The sequence below is a fragment of the Fringilla coelebs genome (assembly GCF_963513975.1).
Source record: "Fringilla coelebs genome assembly, chromosome: 19".
NCBI lineage: Eukaryota > Metazoa > Chordata > Aves > Passeriformes > Fringillidae > Fringilla > Fringilla coelebs.
In genome coordinates, this window is record NC_140045.1 from 14338133 (window position 1) to 14361170 (window position 23038).

General features: G+C 40.0%; 1 protein-coding gene across 2 annotated transcripts in view; it reads right to left on the minus strand.

The window, feature by feature from the left end:
- COX10 (cytochrome c oxidase assembly factor heme A:farnesyltransferase COX10) overlaps positions 1-22168 on the minus strand; it is an 86618-nt gene extending 64450 nt beyond the window's left edge. For both annotated transcript variants that reach the window (XM_084218358.1, XM_084218359.1), the window contains exons 1-4: positions 22056-22168; positions 20785-20909; positions 19009-19333; positions 14432-14556 (exon numbers count right to left, since the gene is read on the minus strand). In XM_084218358.1, coding sequence (XP_084074484.1) covers positions 14432-14556; positions 19009-19333; positions 20785-20909; positions 22056-22098 — 618 coding nt within the window. In that variant the 5' untranslated portion in view covers positions 22099-22168. The remainder of the gene's footprint in view (positions 1-14431; positions 14557-19008; positions 19334-20784; positions 20910-22055) is intronic.
- Positions 22169-23038: the final 870 nt, after the last annotated feature.

Sequence of the window (23038 nt, forward strand, 5' to 3'; positions counted from 1 at the left end):
TTTGAATCTGTCATCCACAGAAATAAAGGCCAGTAGCACAGCCGATGAAATTCAACTTCAAAGGGAAAACTTGATGTTCCCAATTGTTTTAATAAAATGAAAGAAAAAGGCCACTTCCAAAGTTAGTTTTATTAACTATATACAGGATCCTTGAACAGCTCCTTGGCCACATGCTCTGGCTGGTGCTATCTTACATGACAAATCTGTGGCGCTGAGCCCCATGCTGCCAAGACCCGCCGTGCATACGTTGATTACAGCTTTGGAAGGACCACCCAGAAACACAACTCCATTTAACACCTCTCCTCCAGTAGCACCAGCTAACGGGGAATACACACACCAAATACACTGCCTGAAAAATTAAATCCTTGCAAATAATTTCAAGCAGAAATGCACCTATTGCAAAAACGACAAACTAGACCCACTTACTTCTCAGTGCTGTCGGGTGGTCACACTACCCCAGTCCACCAGCAAACCTGTTTCTGTCCCAGTTGAAATGGTCTTTGGCTAAAATAATATTCCACAGTGAGAAAGCAACTTGCCTTTTACATGCATAAAAAGATATCCATGTCTTGGATAAGCATTGAAGCTCTTTTCTGGTTGCTATGCTGTTCCACTGCAGGAAAAGCCTGTTTGGTGAGTGGTCCCATCTTCCATGATATTTATGCTTTGTTTTCACTGCATCTGTTTTAAAATACTCCAGAAACTTGGTGTTGAAAGCGACGGACCATACGAACATCCTGTTCTCTCCACATTCAAGTCTCAACTACTTTTCTCACACAGACTGATGCTGAAACATCTTTAACAGCTCCCCAGTCTCAGGAACACGCTGGTCTTTGTGCTCCTCAGGGCATCACTCACAACCCTGCAGTTTCCCAAAACAGTGCCTACATGAAAGCAAAGAAGTTGAAACAGATCACTGTGTACTTCTAGAACCTACAGCTGTTACTTTGGAGCACGAAGATTAAAATTTCAGCAACCAGGTCCTTCCTCCCATCCCACTGCTAGATGATGCAGGACGCTGAGCCACAAAAGCACTGACGGGAGAACATGAGAAAAATTGCCTGGACACATATGGTTTGACTTAACATTAACTGATTAAAGGTATTTTGACTAGTTCCACAGCTAAATTACATGCACCTGTTGCACGCATTAGTAGCACCTACATCCTACTCCAAACACAAGGATGTATGTGGGCCTGGGGATGTAAGACTCAAGAAGATTACATTTCACATGTTTAGCACTGGAACAGAGTAGATTTATTTATTAATTTCACAGTTTCCTTGAAACAAACCATTTACATTAAAAAAAAATCAACCTACTATGCCATAAAAATAACATTTGAACACTCTAATTTATACCTTTTTATATAAATTTACTGTTAATTTTTTGATCTGTGCAAAAATAATTTATCAGCATCCAGTTTGTAGCATGGATTTTCAGGGCCAAACCAAATGAATCATGAGAGAAAAATGTCCCTGCCTTTCTAATACCTTTAATTTCAGTAATTAACCATAACAAATAGAGACAGTCTATCTAACATGTCTAAGCTTTTTTGATGTTTACACTTTTTTGCTCTGTCAACAAGGTTACCAATGGATATGCTATTTCCCCCTCCTGCATCATCCTGTATCTGAGCCTCCACCTTCTGATAATGCATGTTGGGTCCACCTTTTCCAAAGAGAAGCTCACAAATCAAGCAAAGAGGAAGACAAGCACAGGTACAGAAGAGCTCCATATAGGAGAACCAAGAGAGAGCAGCTTTCCTCAGCCTGGAAAAGGACAAGAGAGGAAGAATACAAGAGACATCCACAAAATCATAAAAGGCATGGAGAACCAACTGGGACGTGAGTGGCCATTGCCCCTCTCAGTGCTAAAAAGGGGAATTGGACAAATCCATGGAGGGAAGTTGCACACCGGTGTCTCTGACGACCTGCTGGAAAGTCTTCTGGAGACTTATCCCCTCATGTCTGTACACATCTTAAGTATCAAGTACCATACAATTTTGTTATGGAACTTCACCTTCTAAAGAAAAATAATACCCTTTTCCATCTCCACTCCAAACAAGTGTTGCAGGGTAAGCTCAAGGGACAATGAAAAAGAGGAGGAACCTCAACAGTGCAGAAGCAGGGAAGACCTGGAGGCACCAACCAGACTTTCCCAGGCTCTCACTCCCCAAGAATTCCCACTATCCCTGCAGGCACCCAGGGAGTGGGTGGGAGCTGCCCAGTTATGCTTCATGGAGAACAAGAAGAAATTCTCAGCTTCTAAGAACTCCCATGTCCAGCATTCTCCTTCCAGCGTTGCCAATAGCCAACAGGGCCAGGAAGAGATTAATGAGAAGACCCAATGGGTCTGAGACAGAGGGTCATCCATGAATCCTGCTGAATAGAGAATCCTTGCACCAGACAGCCTTTGACTTGACCATCCCTGGGATGGTCTTTCTTATGTGAGAAACTAAGAAAACAAAGCTTGCTTATAGTTTAAAACAAGTGGGGAAGGCTTTTTGCAGTTACCTATAGAAGGGATGTTTATGCTTAGTGCTGAACAAGTACCAAACAGTTGAGCTTTCCCAAATTTTTCTTAGGGAACATCAGCCCTACCACTCCCCATGTCCCAGCTGTGACAATTATAGATGCCCAGCTTCAGAGATGCTCTGTGGACTCTGGAGTTTATACTAGTGGTACCTGAAGCCATGAAAAGAAACTTACAGACAGCCACTGGAGCACTCTGCATCCTGCCATTCAGAACAACTCAGCAGCTGCCCTCAAATGTAAAAACCTGCTCATAAATAAGTCAGAACCCATCACAATTAAGCTACTTTCATTATTGAAGATGATAATCAAAATCAAAAAGATTATTTATTTACTCTGAAGATTTCAAGTGACATCTGCTGAAATAAAATATAGTTTGGAAAAAGATTGTAAGAAGATGACTATGTTGTTACCAATAACTTTTACATCTGTCATTAATTTTCACTTGGTTTTATCTCCTCTCCTAGTCTGCATCCAATTTCACATTGACTTGTGTTTTATTACAATCCCAACGCGGATCCCATCAACTGAAAAGACTAATAATTGCCTATGAAATGCAGCAAATAGTGCGGATATTGTTTCCCTTTTCCTTAGCAAAGCACAGCATCTTGAGGCGACTGGCACAAAAGAAGGATCGACAGCCTTGAAACGGTCTGTTTCCAGAATGGAAAGCAGCTACAAATACATATGTGTGGACCAGAATGTTTCCTCCCAAACCCAGAAAGAGTTAATCAAGTTACACTGCTTGAATACGTTAGTGAATGATGTTGAAATGGCACAGGAACATTCTCTAGCCCGGCATATCCCAGACAAACTTTCCCCAGGGACCATAATTTAAGGCAACATTTTAAAACAGCTCTTTAAATCTCAGTGCTATGGAAAACTGCTGAGGCTCGTAACACAACCTCTCTTGCCTTCCTCCCCTGACAACACAGCAAGCTCAAAAGTATATATTTAACACCCAAGGGTCCTACCTGTCTTTAAGGAATTTTTATAAAGTAGATGGCTACCTTGGGCTATTTAAGTACTTTGTAGTAAGACATCAACGGCATGTATAGAGATATTCCTTTGATCATTACACCACTGGACATAAATAAGAAAACAACCCCTAAATCTTCACCATAAAAATTTATGCTTGGAACTCACCGACGTAAGAATCATCATACCACAAAACCACAAACAGTATTCAATTCAGTCTCTGTGTTCTCACTTATGTGATAGCCTTTGATATTCCCCATGATGAAAAATGAATACATTTTACTACAAAGATGATTTGTGAACAAAGCCCTTTTTATTTTGGTTTCCTACTGAAGAACAAGAAAACTAAAGTTAAAGGAGGAAATCAATAGCTGGGCTAATTATTAGCCAAAACCAACAATAAATGAATGAAGCAGAGATTTTCTCTATTGTAATTTCTAGCAGCACATTTCAAAACTTTCTTTTTATTGTTCCATTTCTCAGTTCAGAATTCAAATTATCATAATACAGGGTAGAATTTAAACTGTTTTCATTTTCATTGTCTACACTGAAGATACAGAACTGTCCTCCTTTTGTTGTATAACTAAGCGTCTCCAAATGAAATGTTACACAAGTTTTATTGTAAGGGCTGCTCTTGAAGAAAGAGAGGATGTGAACATCTGTGAAGAACAAGTGCAGAGAGAAGACTAAGATATGTAGATAAATCATTAGTTATATTAAGATATGAAACAGGCACCCAAAGAATGGCATAAAATGTAAATGAACTTTGGGATCTGGTCTCTTAATTTGACAGCTGTTTGACAACTGCAAAATGGAAAACTGACCTCAGACAACTGTGTATAAATGAGACTATTAAGCAGAAGAATTTCATATGGAATGATACAATATACAGTGCAGTAACCCCTCACATGGGAATAGATAAATGTAGACTGGAATTTTTATTGTCTTTGAAGGTGGTGATGTTAAAAAGATTTGAATTTCACAAAGAGGAGCTCTATGCTACATTATCACAATTAATGCCACTTTCTGAAATACAATGACTGATGCCTGCAGAAAGAATGCTCACATAGAACTCACAGGCATTTAAAAAAATATATCCAAGGATATGTGTCCAGTATATCTCCAGTGTCTGGAGACATAGAAAAAAAAAGTCTTCTGCACTTGAGCTGCAAATTCAAAGTCAGCAAAATTATACAATGAATAGGTCATAGGATAACTTATTTGAGGGGTTTCTTTGAAAGTGTTGCAGGCAGTCACAACTACACATGGAATCTGTATCACCAAAGTAGCACCAGAAGAGACTGATCCATGGAGACAGTGGCTTAAGGAAAGACTCTGCAATTTTGGCCTCTATGGACTGATCTTCTTGGAAAGAGCAGCAAAACAGTAAGGGGGAAGCTTTTACCATGACTGCCTGAAGCACGGTTAAAATTTTATATTCTCAGCAGTAACAGAGAATTAAATGTGAAACAGAGACAAAGTCAACTTTTAGATGTAACCAATAATTTCTACTCATCCTTCTGCTCTAGATCCCACTGAATAGGGCAGATCTTCCAAAAGCATCCCCAACCACCACTTCCTCACATTCTCCAGCATCGTAAAGAGCCATTTGTGATAAGTATGTTTCATTTCAAAGCAGTTAAGCACTTGGCTCTTTGTTCTATTTCTCTCTATGGGACAAATACTTAAAATCAGCCTTTCCTACCTCTCTTTTTAACTGCACAAAAACCAACAAAAGTTGCACAACTTGTAATAGAAGAGATAAAAAAAGCCACCCAAACACTAGCAGCAAAATCCAAGCTAACCCAACAAAAGGTTAGCAGTGACAGCAGCAGAAGTAAAGATTTTGAGAGTCAAGTGACTGCAGCGGCTGGACTTTTGGATAGAAAAGCTATTTGCTGTTCATTACCTTTAATTTTCAGTAGCACTTTGTTAGCTGTGGGATTTGTTGGGGGTTTCAGTTTCTGTTGGGGGTTGTTAGGGATTTTTTTCCTAGATCTTGTGTTCAGTTTTTCTGTCTCAATGTAATTCAAGTGGTCAGTAAGAAACTGAAACTGAAAAATAAACAAAGCAAATCCCAAAGATACCAAATGAGACATAAGCACCATCACCAAAACCTTGAACATCCAAACCTCTTGGAGCGAGGACTTGCACTGTAACTGCGCTGTCTGAAGAATCACAGTCACAAAATATCCTGAGTTGGAAGGGGGACACAAGAATCATGGAGCCCTGGCCCTGCACAAACACCCCAACAATCCCACTCCATGCCTGAGATGTTGTCCTAACACTCCTGGAGCTTTGGCAGCCTTGGGGCCATGACCATTCCCTGGGAAGACCGTTCAGTGCCCAACTACACTCTTTTGTTCATTTCTAACTTGCCTTTTCCTAAGTTTTCCCTTTCTTGTTTTCAAGAGACACTAAATAACCATCTCCTAAACATCTTCTCCCAGCCAGTTGTGTTTTTACAGCGCTTCGTGACATTCTGCCTCACTGTCACCTACTTAATGCTGCTCAGAAACTAATTATGACACTGTAGTAATATTACTGATTTATTCTTGAACAGTCCTGGCACAAAACCAACTCTACTTCAATTCTAGTCCAAGTTAATCCCAGATATGACCAGAGCTATGGAATCACATCTGCATGACGACTTGAACAAAGTTTGTGCTTTACAGGTTATTCATTTTCTCTAACTCTAGCAGTAACTCTAATAAAATGCTTGAAATCTCCCTACAAAATTTGCACTGCTTATAAGCCTCTGCATCACCTCTTGGCCCCACTTCAAAAGAAACTTTAGAAACATCCAGATCAGTAGGGAGTTCAAGCCAACCATCATTTTACAGGGGAGACACAAATGATTTCCACAAGGAGTGGTCCTTGCCCTGAAGACTTTAATCAGGGATGAAGAACGTGAACTCAACACACAGATCACAGTTCAACATCTCCCCATTACAGGTGGAACTCTGCCAGGTGATATTCTCCATTTGCCCCTTCCAGACAAAGCTCTGCTACTTACCCTCACACCAACAGGAACCTTCCTCATTGAGGAAAACCCAGCTGAGAAGGAGCCTGCCTGAAGCAGGGCTGGCTCTACTGCACACTCCCACTGCCAGGAAGAGGCCAAGAATTATAGTAAAAAAACTTTGGCAATCAGGCTGCAACCAGCACAAGCAGCAAGAGAAACACAGCAGAGACTTCCCTTCATTGTAACTTTATTTTCTATTCCCAATTCTGCTCCCTTGCTGCCTAAGGCCATTTCAGATAAACACTTTTATAATGGATGCCTTTCAAAGATAATATTTTGCTTTTAATGCCCTTTAATAAACACAAGGCATTCCAAGCCTTTAAGCAGCTTGTAAAAGGTTATTATTTTTAAAAGTATCTAACTTCAGAACATAAAAATGAGTTTGAGGCCGAACTATTCAGCCTGTTCTCAAATGCCAGCAGCTTTATAGTATTCTCTGAAGTTACAACAGATTGTCATGTCTCTGTGGGGAGCACCAACATAAATCTCCACTGTAATAAGAAGTCTTAAAAGGAGAATTATAGGGACAGATTTTCATCTTCTAGAAGTCTGGTTTACTTCAAAATTTTACATAATCTATACAGATCCAGGCAGAGTTAGCCTTTAGTGACCTAAGAATACCAAACCTCCGAGATTTGCAGACCCATCTGGTTTAAAGTCAAAGCTTATAATATAAAGTCAAAGCTGCTATAACTCTTACATCTCCATCCACGTGTCCCATTTTATTTCTTGTCCTAGTTTAATGATACTTCCAACATGTCCTGAGCTTTTCAATCTTGATGATGTACCTAATGATTTTGGTATTGAAAACTAACCTCCTCCTTCAGTTTCCATACAGATCTCATAAAAACCAGAGGAAATGGATTACTGCCCAGAGATGTGGTACACTTGTTAAATAAAGAGCTTATGCTTAGAATCCTCTTAAAAAGCCACTTAGTGGCAAATGCCTATTCAACACTACAATAAAAATAATAATTAAAAAAAATTACTTCAGCTTTCCATTCATACCAGTGTTATAATCCCTCTTCCCTACAACACGGTGTGCCAAGATCCTCCCTGTCCCTCTTCTCATATCCTAGAGATACCTCTTTTAACTTCTCTCTATTACAAGCTACAGCAGAGAAAGGGATGATTGGGACACCTGCCTGTCCCAAGCTGTGGCTGATCAGGTCAGAAAAGCCAATATTGCACTACACCTTCCTGCAAAGCCTTGCAGATTTGGAAAAAATAAGTCAAAAGCCACACAATATAACTAAACTTCTTGCAGCCCCTACTTAGTGAGATTTATCTGGCCTTTTGATCCATAGGGGCATTGCCTTTATAAGCTTAGAAAATAACTATTCTTTTTTTGCTAGTCTATAAGTACATGTTTTGACATTTCCAATCAAGCTTCAGTTGTAGGTCAAATGATTCATGCTTTGCAAAGATAATCTTTGCATTTAGAATTTATCAGTCCTTCAGAGGTTGGTTCTCCTTAGTGCTCACTACTCATCATTCTCACTACTCATGAAATACATCCTCACAAGCTGAGCTAGTCCTACTCCATATCAACGATTCCACCATGTTAACTTGATCCAACTGCTGCAATTATGAATCATCTGTTGGAGCTGTAAGTTATGATCTTCAATGACCACTAATGAAGACTGCCTAGCAGTTAAAATATCAAAGCAGCATATATCAACACACTTTAGACTTCCAGTGTTGGACTTTTCTTATATTTATTATCCACTGTAAATTACATCCCAGGCTGCCTCTGCCACTGACAGCCCTGAAGTGTGGAGTTCAACACCAGGTTTTAATAACCCTTCCTGCCAGTTGTTTGATCACTGGTGGGAATGGGGAGGGGGGGCAGATGAAAGGCCAGGCAACTCCTGCAGGCTATCAGTTCAGTCAAAACAAAGGGACTTCAGAGAGAGACAGAGATCCATCAGGTGTGAATCCCAAATGAGCAACTGGGAGTGTGGGAGTGTGGCCTGACTGAGCTGACTGAATGACTGTGTGTCATTCCCAGGAAAAAAGTAAGCACCTCCTAGTGGAATCATTCCCGAGGCAGGAGGGGAAACATGCTAAAGCAAAAACCTTGGAAAGTAATTCTGGACTATTTCTAAATCACTTCTACCATTCAACTGTATCATTTTTATATACATTGTAAGGAGCAAATCTTGTTGGCATTTAAAATGAGTTTTCTCATTCCATCATGACAGTGCAGATAAGTGTGAGGGGAAGGAGCAAAAAAAAAAAAATTTTTCAGAGATTTCAAAAGTGGGCAAGAAAGAACTTTGAGGAGTTAACCTAGCAAAAACCTCCTGCACTGAATGAGGTGGGTTGCATGATCTGACAGAGGTCAGCTCCTCCATCTTGGAGCAGAGCATACTAATAGCATTAGCATCAGAATAAAAAGTTCTCGCTCCGTGGATATTCAATAAAATACTTCTTTGTTAAGAGAAGTTTGGTATGGAGATAATACCAAAACCACAGCTAGTTTTGGGGAACAGAACTATTTCTGGTCTCTTTTGTGTTGAATTTCTTTATTGGGATTAAAGAGAAAGGGAACAGAGGGACCAGAATCACGCTATTTTTCATTTTCCACTTCATCAATAACCCAGGCATCTAGCCATCACTTTCTATGTATTACTTTAACCCTTGGGGTAGTGGGCTTTTTCCTGTAACAGAGTTCTTAATTTTTATTTTTTTTTTTTTTAAATTGGGCAGCAGGTCAAGGCAGGGATTCTGCCCTTCTGCTCTACTCAGGTGAGACACCACCTGCCAAGCTGTCTCCAGCTCTGGGGTCCCAGCACAGGAAGGATGTGGAGTTGCTGCTGGAGAGAGTCCAGAGGAGGCCATGCAGATGCTCCAAGGTTTGGAGCACCTCTGTTCTGGAGACAGGCTAGGAAAGGTGAGGGTGTTCACCTGGAGAAGAGAAGGCTCACTGCAGCCTTTCAATACTTAAAGATGTGTAAGACGAGGACAGAATTTTTAGCAAGGCCTATTGTGAGAGAACAAGAGGTGATGGTTTCAAAATTCAATAGATTTAGACTAGATAAAAGAAAACCAGACTTTTATTCTTTTTTTTTTCAATGAGGATAATCCAGTGAGAGGACTGATAACTGGAGGAAAGGCTGGTCTACTTTTACTTTATTCAGCCTTGTGCAACATACCTTCTTAGTTTGTCTTATGCCAAAGATCACATACAGGTTCCCTGGGCTGGTAACTGAACTCAAACTCCAAATTTCATTCCACTATTTTAACAATAACCCATCCTTCCTGCTCCTTACAGCTACACTTCTAAGGAATCACCACTGTCAGGGGAAGATGAGACTTTAAGAGCAAAACACAGCCATCAGGTCAGATCCTGAAGGGACAGGGATGTTAACTTACATTTGTTCTCTCATGCTGGATAACATATTTACAGTATTCCTCATTTTCAGCTCTTTAACTTCAGCTAAGACATTCAGCCCAGTGTACTTCCTGGTCAAGGTACCATCAGTCAAACCCAAGAACATCATTTTATCTCTTGGTTACTAAATTCAAGCCACTTTAAACATCCTGCTTTCATCTTTATAGTTCTCTCCCACTTTTTAACCATGCTGCAGTTACAGAAGAATGTACTTGACATATAAAACGTGCATGTGATTTCTTTAACATTTTAATGCCATGTATTGTGTTGTAAACATCTCTTCATGTTTTATCTCCTTCACCATAAATCAGAGGTGACTATCTTAGAAGTCTCAAAAATGACATGTTTTCTCTCTAATATAAATGAAAGCCTCTGCTCCTTGAAGCTTGAGTGAGCTTCCAAAAATCATCAAAAAAACCAGAGCTATGAAAAAGCAAAATATTATTAACTAACTTAATATAAACTTCTCCCACTTCATTTCTATGACAGCCTGGAGTACAGCAAAAAAGAAGTTACAAAATTAGTCTTAACTAATCAGAAAACCAAGGGTATACTTAATCTATTTGTAACTTATAAGCAGCAACACTAAAGCATTTATTTGTTTGACTCAAGATTAATATGCAGTGTTTACAAGACAAAACCCCAGAATATATTTCTATTTCCTCAACAAAACTGCAACTAATAAGACTGATTCCTTCTTATGAGATTTTCTGGAGGTTTTGGCTAGCTCAGTAATGCTACAGATACAATGTATCTCAATCCATTACTTGGAAAATACATTAAGTGATTTTTTTTAAAATCAAAACCCACTGTAAAATAACGGTTATTTTTAAAAGATAGAACACCAATAAAGAACACCTGTCTGAAATAATTTTAAGTCACTTCAGTGATGGAAAAAAGAAAGAATGCTGTTAGAAAGAGAGGGGAAAAAGACGAAAACCGTTTTAGCAGGTGGGACTGAGAAGTGGTGACATGTTATAGTACAATTCCGAAGGGCCGGAGGACATAACGTGGTGTTGGATGATGTGGAAGAGAACCAGGGAGCACTGGCTCTGGGAGCCATTGCAATGCTGGATTAGGTGTGAGGTACAACTCTGAAGTATTGTGATAGGAAGGAGTGAGGCAGAGGCAGAAACACTGGTGGAGGACAAGAGAAATAAAACACTATCTGTTTTCTGGCACCTTCCCACAGGAGAGTCCTCCCTCACAGCCCACAGACCCAACACACTCCACGGGAAAACCCAAGGACCCTCTGATATTCCAGATTCCCAGAATTCATAACATTTCTCTACTGTTTCTCTTCTGTCTCTCATAAATTATACCAAGATATTTTTCTTGACATTTTCTAAACAAACGTCTCTAGAATGACCTTGCTGTACTGCAGGCACCTCATCTCCTTTTTATTTTTTGTCTGTATTTTCCAATACAACTTTTTCACTCTCAAGTCACAATAAATCACAAGCTCCTTAAAAATCATTGTCCAATTTCACAGAATCACCATCAAAATGCCTTTTTTCTATTTGCCTTGAAAAGCAATGCTAGAATTTAGAATTTGTGAATTGTGAAACTTATTTCTAAACACACAGCTGGATAAATATTCAGACTGTACTTCTATAAACAATGAAAAAATACAAAGTTGTCGATCTGCACCATTGATCTGTTTTTTCTTGTTAAAAAAAGTGAAAGTGGGGCAAGGATCTCCACTTAAGCACATTTTTCTAACTTTCTGGCTCTTGCAGGTAGGAAAAATAAGTTTAACATATGGCATACAGCCATCTGAAAACCAGGAGGAAGTGATAACTAGAAGATTATTTCAGACCAACTTTGTAAAGAAATAAAACACAATGTTTTGGTGTCTGTGTATGACTTAGCCCAGACCTGGCTCCAACCCCAGGATTTAAGTCAACTTAGTTAATTCAGCTTAATTCACTTAATTCACTGCTTCAGCTCCTAAGAGATTGTTAAAATCAAGTAGTTCAGAGAAGGGGAAAAAAAAAAAAAAAAAGAAAAACTCCTTCAAACCTCAGAACCTGACCACTTACAAGTTTCTATCAATACTTTTATGAATTTTACAGAATCTTCATTACATTGTCACGGGACCAGGCCCTCATATCCTGTCCTAAATAACAGGGAAGAATCTTACACAATTCACACTTCACCTTCCCACAATATATGGGGGGACTGTAAATTGTGCACATAGATTTATCAGAGAAACGAGGAGCGGGAAAGATGAGTTGCCCTTAAAGATGTACAGATTTATAGCAATTTGGGAAGCGGAAAGACAGTTATCATATAAAAAGGTCCTTAAGGGATAGAGAGGAGCAACAGGGGAAACATGAGTCATGAGCTGCCAGAGAAGTGGATGTGTATGGGGAGCAATGGACAGAGCAAAGTAGTAATAAAGGAAGTTCCAAGTCAAATGTGCTCCTTCCCAACGGTCAAGATGGATTACCCACGCTTTAAGTATTTACAGAAAATTAAATTCCCAGCCAATTCAGACACAGTAACACCAGGAAAAAGACACTCAACGACTGAAAGGATCCATTGATAAACAACAGATCACCAAGCACAGCTCTTTCCTTTTGCTTCCTTACCAATTCTGCTCCTTTTTTTTTTTTTAGTAGGAGTAATCTGCTTTCAAGGTCTCTCTACACAGGAAAGTGGGTCAACATGAGCGAGTGTGAAAACTTAAAGTGTTCAGCTGAAATTGTGAAAGGCAGTTTGACACACCGTGAGGCTGGAGTAACTTGCAGTGAGTAAAGAGTGAATTACAAGACCCAGCACAAAGCTACTGCACTCCTCTTAACTCCTCTTAACATCCTCTTAACTCCCCTTTACTATCCCAAGTGTCCAATTCCAAACCACAGCACAGAATTCCTGTACTTCTGAGTACTTCAAGAGTTTAAGAAATGGCTTCCAAGAGTTTAAAAAGTGCCTACTTTTGGGACAATATACAATGAGCAAGACATGGAAGCTGAAGACAAAGAAAATCAGTTACTTGTGTGGGAATGTCACCTCTCAGAAGATCCAGCAAAATCTCAAGACAAGTTGCACAGCAGTCTCTAGATAAGCCATCATTAATTCTCTTCATCCAGTAGTATCCACATCAAAAGTGAAGGTACATAAGACAGCAAATATTTCAAAGGATAACCCATAAATTTATTTTTTAATATTAAAAAGGCAGTAAAGGAAAAAAACGAGGAAAAAAGGGTACATATAAAATTGCATCAAAACCCAGCAAAACTTCACCTTAGTTATGACATCCTTTCTTCCCAGGCTTTGTGTGAAAAATATGTACATGATAAGTAAATGTATTCTTCAGAAAATACCGTGACTTATTTAAAATTATTTAAGCACTTCCAAGTTAGGCAAGCTACCTAAACATTTCCAAGGAATTAAAAATCATGTATCATCCTTCCCATTTTGCAGAGAAAACAGTTAGCTGCCTGCCCCAGCTTTAAACTTCAGTGAAAGAAACACTAAAACCTGTAAAAACAGTAAACAGGACTTACTTCAGGCTGAGGCAAAACGCGTGCTGATGGATGCAATCCTGAAAAACCCATTATGTGCCTACAACTGAGGTGTGACAAGGTGTAAACATCAGAGCCCAACTCAACCAAGCAGTTGAGAGAAGAAAAAAAAAAAATTACTCCAGGGCATGGATCCCAGGAAACCTCTACTACAGGAGTCCCAGGAGTCACAAGTGGTTACTGAAACCATGAAGTGCTCTCAATAGCGGCACTGCTGCTGCTCCTTCTTTTTCCAGGCCACATTTACAACTGAAAGTGACCATAGCTACTACACTTTAAAACACCACAAATGTTACAACCTATTCACTAGTTAGGCTTTCCTTTGTCAGGTAGGGAGAGCCTAAGAGCCACTGTGCTTCTCAATGGAATGCAGGAGAGCCAAGATCAGCATCAAGCTCCACAGGCATGTTGACACACACAGGGAAGCTCAAGTTCAGGCACCTGGAACATCTCTGGCATGTGACAACTTCCACAAAATGCAGGTTCTCAGTTCATCCTGCAGATGTGCAGGAGATACCATGATCCCAGCCTAGAAAAAATCCCACTGAAGTCCCACTACAGATGTTTTAAGTGGATCTGAGCCACCCTTAAGACAGATCCAACAAGGTCATACAGTAACACAGCCAAAGAATCTAGCCCATAAGGCTGGAGCCCCACTGGCTGTTCTTACACTCCAATTACCCAGTTCTTCCTGTCATTTCCAGGGACCCAGGCTTGGGTATTACCAAGATAAACATTATTACTGGGAGGCTTAAAACCTCATCAACTCCATTTTATATAAACAAACTGTGCCTAGCAACTCCACTTGAATTCTCAGGCATATATTACTTTTGTGGTGTCAGTTTTAGCAGCTCAGAGCTCAGACAGCAGCTGAAGGCACAGCACTCCCAGCCATCCAGTCACACTCCTGGCAGCGTTTCAGAAGCCAGGACAACACCAGTTTGCTGTACAGATGAAGAGAGGGACTGACCTGATTGATGGAGTTGGCAGCACAGGATGCCAGGCCAGTTCCAAGGGAGGCAAGCAGGAAACAGGTGAGCTCAAAAGGGACTGGTGCCATGGCAAAGCCAGCGGACGAGGTGCTGACAACCAGCGCTGCAACACAAGTGAGAGCACAGTTCAAAGTATCAACAAGAAACCATCTTTGTACATAACACTAGAGTTATGGCTTTCAAACCCTGAAAGAACTCAAGTGCAGATTAACTTTTTGCTATCTTTATGGTTCACGCTAGCTCCAGGAACTGGATACAATTAATACAAACACTGTACATAAAAAAATCAAAAATGAGAAGGAGAACTGCCAGAAATTAAATAAGAAACCCAAAAGCAGCAGCACATTAGCAGAAGATGTGAGGATACAACTTGTGTCTCTGTATTCCCTATTTTATGGATTTGCTACAGGACCAAACTGTCCTACACAACATGCACAGTTCAGATATTTGTTCCAGTAACTCACACATCACTGCAAAGGCTAACCCAGAAGGAAAAACAGTAAGAAAAAAATCCCACACTGAGATACATGCTTTATATCAAATTATAGCAGGAACTTAGGTAGCGCAGAGTCAAAAAGAGATTTGGGGCATGTAGCTACAGTAATTTCACTGCACAAAAAATGCACTGAAAATGACAGTGAACAGTAGTATTTGCATTTCCAAGAGTGATTACATTCATTTTTTTTGCATAATAAATCACGCGCTCGCTTCTAGACAAGAATTTAATTAAAACTTATCTTAGAGAGCACTTTACACCAATTTATTAGGGGAAAACACCAACTCATTTACTGGAGAAGAAAGGTGGAATGGATTGGCAAACAGTCAGTGTAACATTACCACTACCCTGACCCCAAAGAAATTCTAACACTGTACAGTTACAGCACTAATTAAAGTCCCCATTGATTTCTCCAGATTAATTTTAGCCAGTCATTTGAGCTTGACTTATCAGGATCTCATTTTAAAAGGCTCCAGTACATCCTCTCCCATATCCCATTAAAGCAGGTACTTTTTCTTGTTTGGGCAGGGTTTGTGCACCAGGCATTCCCTGCTGTCCTCATCGCCCAGATATTCCAATACAACACATTAGCAGTAAATAGGAAAATGCTCCTGTTGGATTGGGAAGTTTATTTTCTTTAACTGCAGAAGTAATCATTTACTCTTCAACTTCCCAGATGCAGGAAAAGTGTATTTAATTGAGATCACATCAAGGGAATGAGGTCATTGACTCTGTTTGTTTTTTAATCCCTCTTAGTTTAGTGCATTAGAGGCCAAATTAATTTCACCTTATTGTATAATAGATGAAATTGATCCTTTCAAGACTTCTTGATAGGAGCTGGCATTATACACGCTCTTCAAAAAGAAGCCAATATTTAACTTATGATCTCAGCCTAAGCCTTATTTTCAGTCTTTTAAACATTTTTAGCTTTAACAAAAATTAATACGGGACATTTGTCTCCCACATCAATGTAGATGAAAAAGAAAATGCTAATGGATTGGTGACAAAGAGTGAATTGTAATGTTTCCGGCATAAAAACACAGTCCAAAAGTTTAGTGTATTCTTTACATTCCTTTTCCACTTCATCACAATGTGCTCTGCCTTCATAAATCCTTTGTATTTATAGCATGTGAATCATTATGCCATATTTTGTTTACTTACTATTAAAAAGTAGCCAAGCCAAAATAAAAGCACAGAAAGCCAAAGCAAATCAATCCTGCTCTAGAATTCCCTTCTACTCCTGTACTGGTGAGATATCAAGACATAAAGAAGGAAAAAAGCAAATGCATTTTTACTTTTTTTTTTTCAACAAACAATTTCACTGCTTTACTGCAAAAATTTCTATAGCCCTTATAAGAAAGCTGCTTCCCAAAGCTGAAGAAATATTCTTTCCCGAGTTTTCACACTGGTTTCTGGAAAGCCAACTGTAGCAGCAGTATTTAGTGCTCCCTGCCTAACCAACACGTCCTTTGTAAACCCAGGTTTGTTTGGGCACATCAAAGTTTTGATACAGATTATCACCTGCACTTGTTTCTCTCCTATTTTCAGTTACACAGCAACTTTAGGATCAAGTTGAAAACAATGCATTTATAACTCTGAAAATCTATCAGACAGATGCATTAGCTTTCCAAGTGCATGGGTGGTGGGATACAGCTGTTCAGAGCTGCCAACATAAAACACCGCAGAGATGGAATGGATGGAAATTGAACCCAGAAAGGTAGATTATGTGACATTTAATGAAGAGTTCCCTGATTGTTTTCTGTGGCAATAGAATATAAACAAAAATCTATTCCTGTTTTTAAGGCAGAGCTTCTAATGGCAGAGTCACAAAAGCTGCAGTTTACATGAAGCATGGAAATAGCAAAACTAATTTCCTTTCCAAGGTGAAGTACAGTTCATACTACAAAAAAAAAAAAAATCTCTTTCCAGCAGCAGCAGGAAAAGAACAGAGCATAAGGAAGTCCCATTTTGGCATCATGCAGAGTTTGGTTTTTTGTTATTTCATACTCTAAAAAGTATAAATAAAGTGTCTGCCAAAAAAACCACACAGGATATGAGACCTATCACAACTTCACGGGTGAAAGGAACTGAGTTGTATGACATTTGCAACTTAAAAACTGACCTCAGAGAATTTATTCTTTAAAAAAAAAAATCAAAGAACTACAACACTACAGTCTTTACAGACTATATAACTTGTCTAAATAATTACACAAGTTGTAAAAAATTTTCCTTGCTCTACATATTATACACAGTCTTAGTCCTGCTTATGTCCTATCCTATCCCATGACTGATAAAGACCAACAATAGAACTCCCCTTCTACAAAGTCTTCTTCATCTACTTACTCTTTTACACTTTCCGCTTACAAAAAATCTGCACACCAAACACACAAAGATCACAATGAAAAGAGAGGGTAAGATTTTTTTTCTGTCTCTCTCTACACCTTCTCAATAGGTAAAGTTTACCACATTTACCTAGGATCAAGAACTCCTCCAAGCACAGGAGAAGACAAACTAAAATCACAGTCCTTTTCCCAACAGGCAAGCTCAATTTAAAATTGTACAGCTGTTCAGAAATTAGCAGTCAAGCTTACACTTCAAGAGAAACTGTCATAGAAAACAACAGTCCTGAAGGGAATGAAATTCCTTAACCTTTGCCTTCTATACCCTATTTTAAATCCAGAGTGGTGCTTCCCTAGTTAAATGAGGCTACCAGAAACTGCTGAAGAGTTTTGCAGCAACTCTGAGGCCACATAAAAAAGTATCTCATGAAATTGTTTTGTCTTGAAAATGACACTCTCCCATCTTGCTGAAGTTGTTCAAACTCCCATTTCAAGAAGCACCAGTAATACTGATATGTGGTACAAGCACTGAGCTTACCCGTCAGCAAACTTAAAAAAACCATCTTAAGTGCTTTCAACAATAGTCAATTTTCTCTCTCTGGTCCCTCAATCAGCACAAAATAAATGCCCCCAGGCTTTCTAAAAACAATGAGGAAGAAAATTTGGATGCGCAAAAAAGATCAGTTGTGCCAAATCCAAAACACGAGATGTATCAGGAACACAGATGAAAATGTAAATTACCATTACACACTCTATGTGGTCAGCAAGATTTTTCCACAGAAAAACAAACAATGAAAACTCACATATTGCAAGACAAAAAAGTTTTTGTAAGTAAACTGAATTCAGAACATTCATTTTAACAAATTTTTAGGGCAAGGAACAGTCTTGTTATGAGGAATTCACTTGACTGACTGGAGAGCACCCAGGCAAGGACTTAGGAAATTATATTTCTGTTCTTGGACTTTATATCATAGACAAGATGAAAGGCTTTGGTCAGATAATTAGAGCCTTCTTAGAAATATAAGTACACATAGCACTACCTATTGGCCAAGGAGTAATTTATAATTGTTCCTATTGGCAAAGGAGTTACTTTAAGTCGTTAAGTATTATTACTTGAACAAGAGAAAATGTAGTTAAGGCTGCAAAGCAATTGCTTAACAAATTGCCAGTTTGAAAAAACAATACTATCACTGAAAAGACAACACTGTCACTGACTGAAAAGTAAATCAAATCTTTTACAAAATTCAATCGGTCAGACTCAAACATTTTCCTTTCTAATTTAGGAAACCGCTTGGATTACCTTACGTTGGGACTTCTAGTGCTAATTTCACAACCAGCAGTACTACAGTGAAAGGTATGTAAATAAGACAAAACACTAGAAAACTTAAGCAAGACAACTTCAAATACTGAACATATTAGTAGTAAATTCACTTCCTCACCCAGTTTCACTGTAGTCTGTCTACTAATGCTTGCTTATTTCCCAGAAATTAGCTGACAACAGGATGCAAGCTCTTCTCATTGTTTTTAAACAAAACTAACAGGAAAACTATTAAATGCTTCCATAAAACAATTTTCCTAGCACATACTTGATCAAATTGATCCAACTTAGCATCAGTAAAGTGGGAATTATCACAGGCATACCTAAACCACACCAGTAAGTTCCCAAAGAATTCTGCTTCAAGCAGAATGCAGAGAAATGAGAAAAAATTACCAGTAATACCTGTAAGCTTGATTTTGGACAAGCGTGCCAAAATTCCTGGCAAATCATCCAGCCGTAGCTTCATTTCTTTCCATTGTCTGTCTTCCTTGGATTCAGATTGCACTGGTAGGACTGAGTCTTCAGTTTCTGCAGCTGATTTCATTTCTCTCAACTCATTTCTGCTTGACATCTCAGACCATGACTGATGAACAGGTGAAACTGAGCTAATTTTGTGTACAACCTTTTTTTCCCGGTCCAATTGCTGAAGCTCATGAAAAGGAGACGCAATTGAATCAGACTTGGGTTTGGCTCGTTGACTGAGGTCTTTGTTGCACTGTGTGACATACTAAATACAATGAGAAATGTTAAAACAAATAGATAAAGATACTTCTGTCCATTTCCCTTTATTAACACCAAAAATATTATTACTATTTTATTCTTTTTAGGAGAATTACTTCTATGACACAACTGAGTTAGTCTGAATTTCAGACACATTTCATACACAGAAAGACTTCTGAAGTTGGCTTAGATATTACAAAAGCAGCTTTACAACTCACAGCTGAATCAATGTTTATGTAAGCTTGGAGAATTGCATTTGAATGTTTACTTCCTCCTCAATAGCTACAACAGCAAACTCTTTGTTCATATTCAAAACCACCAGGTAATACAGCCTGACTTACAACTAATCAATTCCACAGAATAATAAAGGTTGGAATGCCATCCAAAGATCATTCAGCCCAACTTTTGACCAAACAAAATTCACCTTTAAACAGAGAAATACACAAATGCCCACACAACTTCAGTTTCCAAACATAAGTACTAAACTTATACATATTTAATAAATGAAAAAATTTAAAATATGCCAAAAAATACAATCTACCACCTATGATATAAAATCATCTCACATATTGGTCTATTACTATTTATGCCAAACTTTTTGTTAATTAATTAGACAACAAATTTCAAAGGAACATATATTGAACAATAAATTAGGATAGAGTTGTTTGCTCTCTTTTAGAGCTCACAGAATAAGAAAAAGAGCATTTAGATTCTCTTCTCATATTTTCTTCCCCCAAATATTCCATCTATTTCAAGCACCAGAAGCATAGAAAGAGAGAACTTTCAATCAATCCTGATTTCAAGTACACAGTAATAATTACAATGAGGAAGAGTGGTCTGAATGAGCAATATGAATACTGTTCAAACCAGCAGCACAATTAAAAAAAACTGCTACCATCCACCAATATATGATACAACTGGTCAAAGAAGATGTCATTTCAAGGGCTTTAATGATAATTGCAGCTCTTAATATCTAAAACTAACAGCACACTGTAAATGTAACTCATTAACTTAATGAGCTCAGGAATTTTGACTCAAATAAACCAATTAACTGAGAATGCACTGCCTCCACAAGTGAGTTCCGTCTACTACTTGTATGACTGCTAGCCAAGATGTGACTTTATTATAAAAAGTGACTTTTTTATAAATAATGATTTAAAAATAATGTTATGTCAAGTTCCTCAACAGAAGATGAGTGCCCTATTTCAAGGGTACAGAAGCCTCCTGTCAAGCAGAGGAGACTTTGCAGCACAAGGCACTGTCCTTGCTACAAAACGTTTCCTCCTGAGATGTTTTAGGATACCAAGTAATTTAACTCTGATTTAGAGAAAAATGGAGACGCTTAAATTTGCTGAGTTTGGCTGATAAGAAAAATATTACTCTCATCAACTAATCTCTATTTTGACTTATCACATGGGATGAATGAGAAATAGGGGATAGATACACTCCTTGACTTACCATTCGTTTGAGAAAGTTGAAGTACTGAAAGGTAATCAACCTGTTGCTGGTCACATGGTAAAGGTGCACAAACCGGCATGGTATCTGCCGTGCAGCAGTGTTCCTCAGACGCCAAACAAATAATCCTGTTTAACAGAAAACAATAAAAAAAGGTAACAGAAGATTCCAGTTTCTTCTCTGCCATTGAGTTTGCTCCTAATTAAGACTACAGTGCCTATTGTCAGCTGTGACACAGGACACCCCAACAAATGGGAACCAGGGTCAGGTAATGGAAAATGTTTGTTCCTCCAGGTAAAGGACGTGACACTGCAAAATCATGGAATCATTAAAGATGGAAAATACCTTTAAGATCAAGTCTCAATATTAGCCCAGCATGGCCAAGTCCACTACTGAACCATGTCCCTAAGTATTACATCCACACAGGTTTTTTAACCCTTACAGGAATGGTGACTCTATCACTGCCCTGAGCAGCTTGTGCCAGCACCTGACCCCGATTCAGAGAAGAAATTTTGCCTAATATCCAACACAAAACTCCCTTAGCCCAGCTTGTGGCCGCTTCCTCTTATCCTGTCCCTTGCTCCCTGGGAGCAGAGCCAAATCCCCACCTGGCTGCACCCTCCTGTTAGGGAATTGTGTAGAATGGGAAGTTCCCCTGAGCTTCCTTTTCTTCAGGCTGAGGCCCTCCACCTCCCTCAGCTGCTTCTGGTGTTCCAGATCCTTCTTGAGTTCCATTCCCTTCCCTGGATACATTCCAACCCCTCCTTTTCTCTCTCATCCCAAGGGGCCCAGAACTGAACTGTAGGCAAGTCCCAATAATTTTGGGCGTTTCTTCCAAATTCCTGAGCACCAGTAAGACATTTTCACAGAATATCCTGAGCTGGAAGAGACCCACAAGAGTCATCGAATTCAATTCCTGGCCCTTCACAGGACACCCCAACAATCCCACCGTGACCTTGAAAGGGCTTGTCCAAACGCTGCTTGAGCTCAGGCAGCCTTGGTGATGGAGCGTCGTAAAATATAGAACTGTCCCACTACTATATACACTATCGACAAGATTATCTTGGCAAACAACCACTGAGAGGAAGCAGCTGCCATAGGAGAGCACTAAAGGCAAACACGTGTGGAGGACACACAGCGCAGTGGGACGCCCCGCACACGGCGACACGCACACGGATAGCCTTGCAGACTCCGGGGACCGCTTCACAGAGCGGCCCCGGGCCGCTCCGGCCCTGCACGCACACCGGCCCTCTCACCCCACGGCTCTGCGGTACCTGCGAGCGCCCGGGGCGGGCGGCAGCTGCGGGCGGCGCTCATGGCCGCGGCTGCTGCGCCGCTCTCCTCTCACCGCCTGGGCGCCGCCATCTTTCCGGCGCGACCTCCAAACGCTTTCCGGGTCGGCGCTGCCGCGGAGGCGGAGCGGCCATTCCGGGGCTGTCCCGACGAGGGGGGCGGTCGTGTCCGCGCCGTCGTGGCGGCGTGGTTGGGCTGCGCGGCCGTGAAGGGTGGCCGTGCCCCGAGGTAGTTAGAGGGTTTTTTTATACCGAAGTTTGACACTCCCCAGGCCAATATATAAAAGCGGCGTGGAAGGAGTCAAAAGGTTTTTGCCTACCAGTACAAAATAAACGAGCTAAAATAACAGACTCCCAGAATCGTTTGGGTTGGAAGGGAACTCTGGAGATCACCTGGCCCAATGCCCCCTGCCCAGGCAGGGTCACCCAGAGCAGGTGACACAGAAACACATCCAGGTGGGACTGGAATGTCTCCAGAGAGGGAGACTCCACTCCCTCCCTGGACAGCTGTGCCAGGGCTCTGCCACCCTCCATGGAAAGGAGTTCTTCATGCTGAGGTGGAATTTCATGTGTTCTGGTTCATGGCCACTGCTCCTTGTCCTGTCACTGGGCACCACGGAGAAGAGTCTGGCAACATCCTCTTGGCATCCTTGGAGCTATTTATATGCATTAATGAGATTCCCCCCTCAGTCTTCCCCAAACTAAACAGGCTCAGCTCCATTAGTCTCTCCTCATATAGAGATGCTCCAGACCCCTCATCAGCTCTGTGGCCTCCACTCGACCCTCTCCAGCAGTTTGTCTTTTTTGTTCTGAGGAGTGCAGAACTGGACACAACACTCCAGATAATGAGGAAGAAAATGTAGATGTACAAACAAGGTCAGTTGTGCAAGTCCAAAGCATGAGATGTATCATCAACACTGAGAAGAAAATGTAAATGCCCATTATACATTTTATGTGGTCAGCAC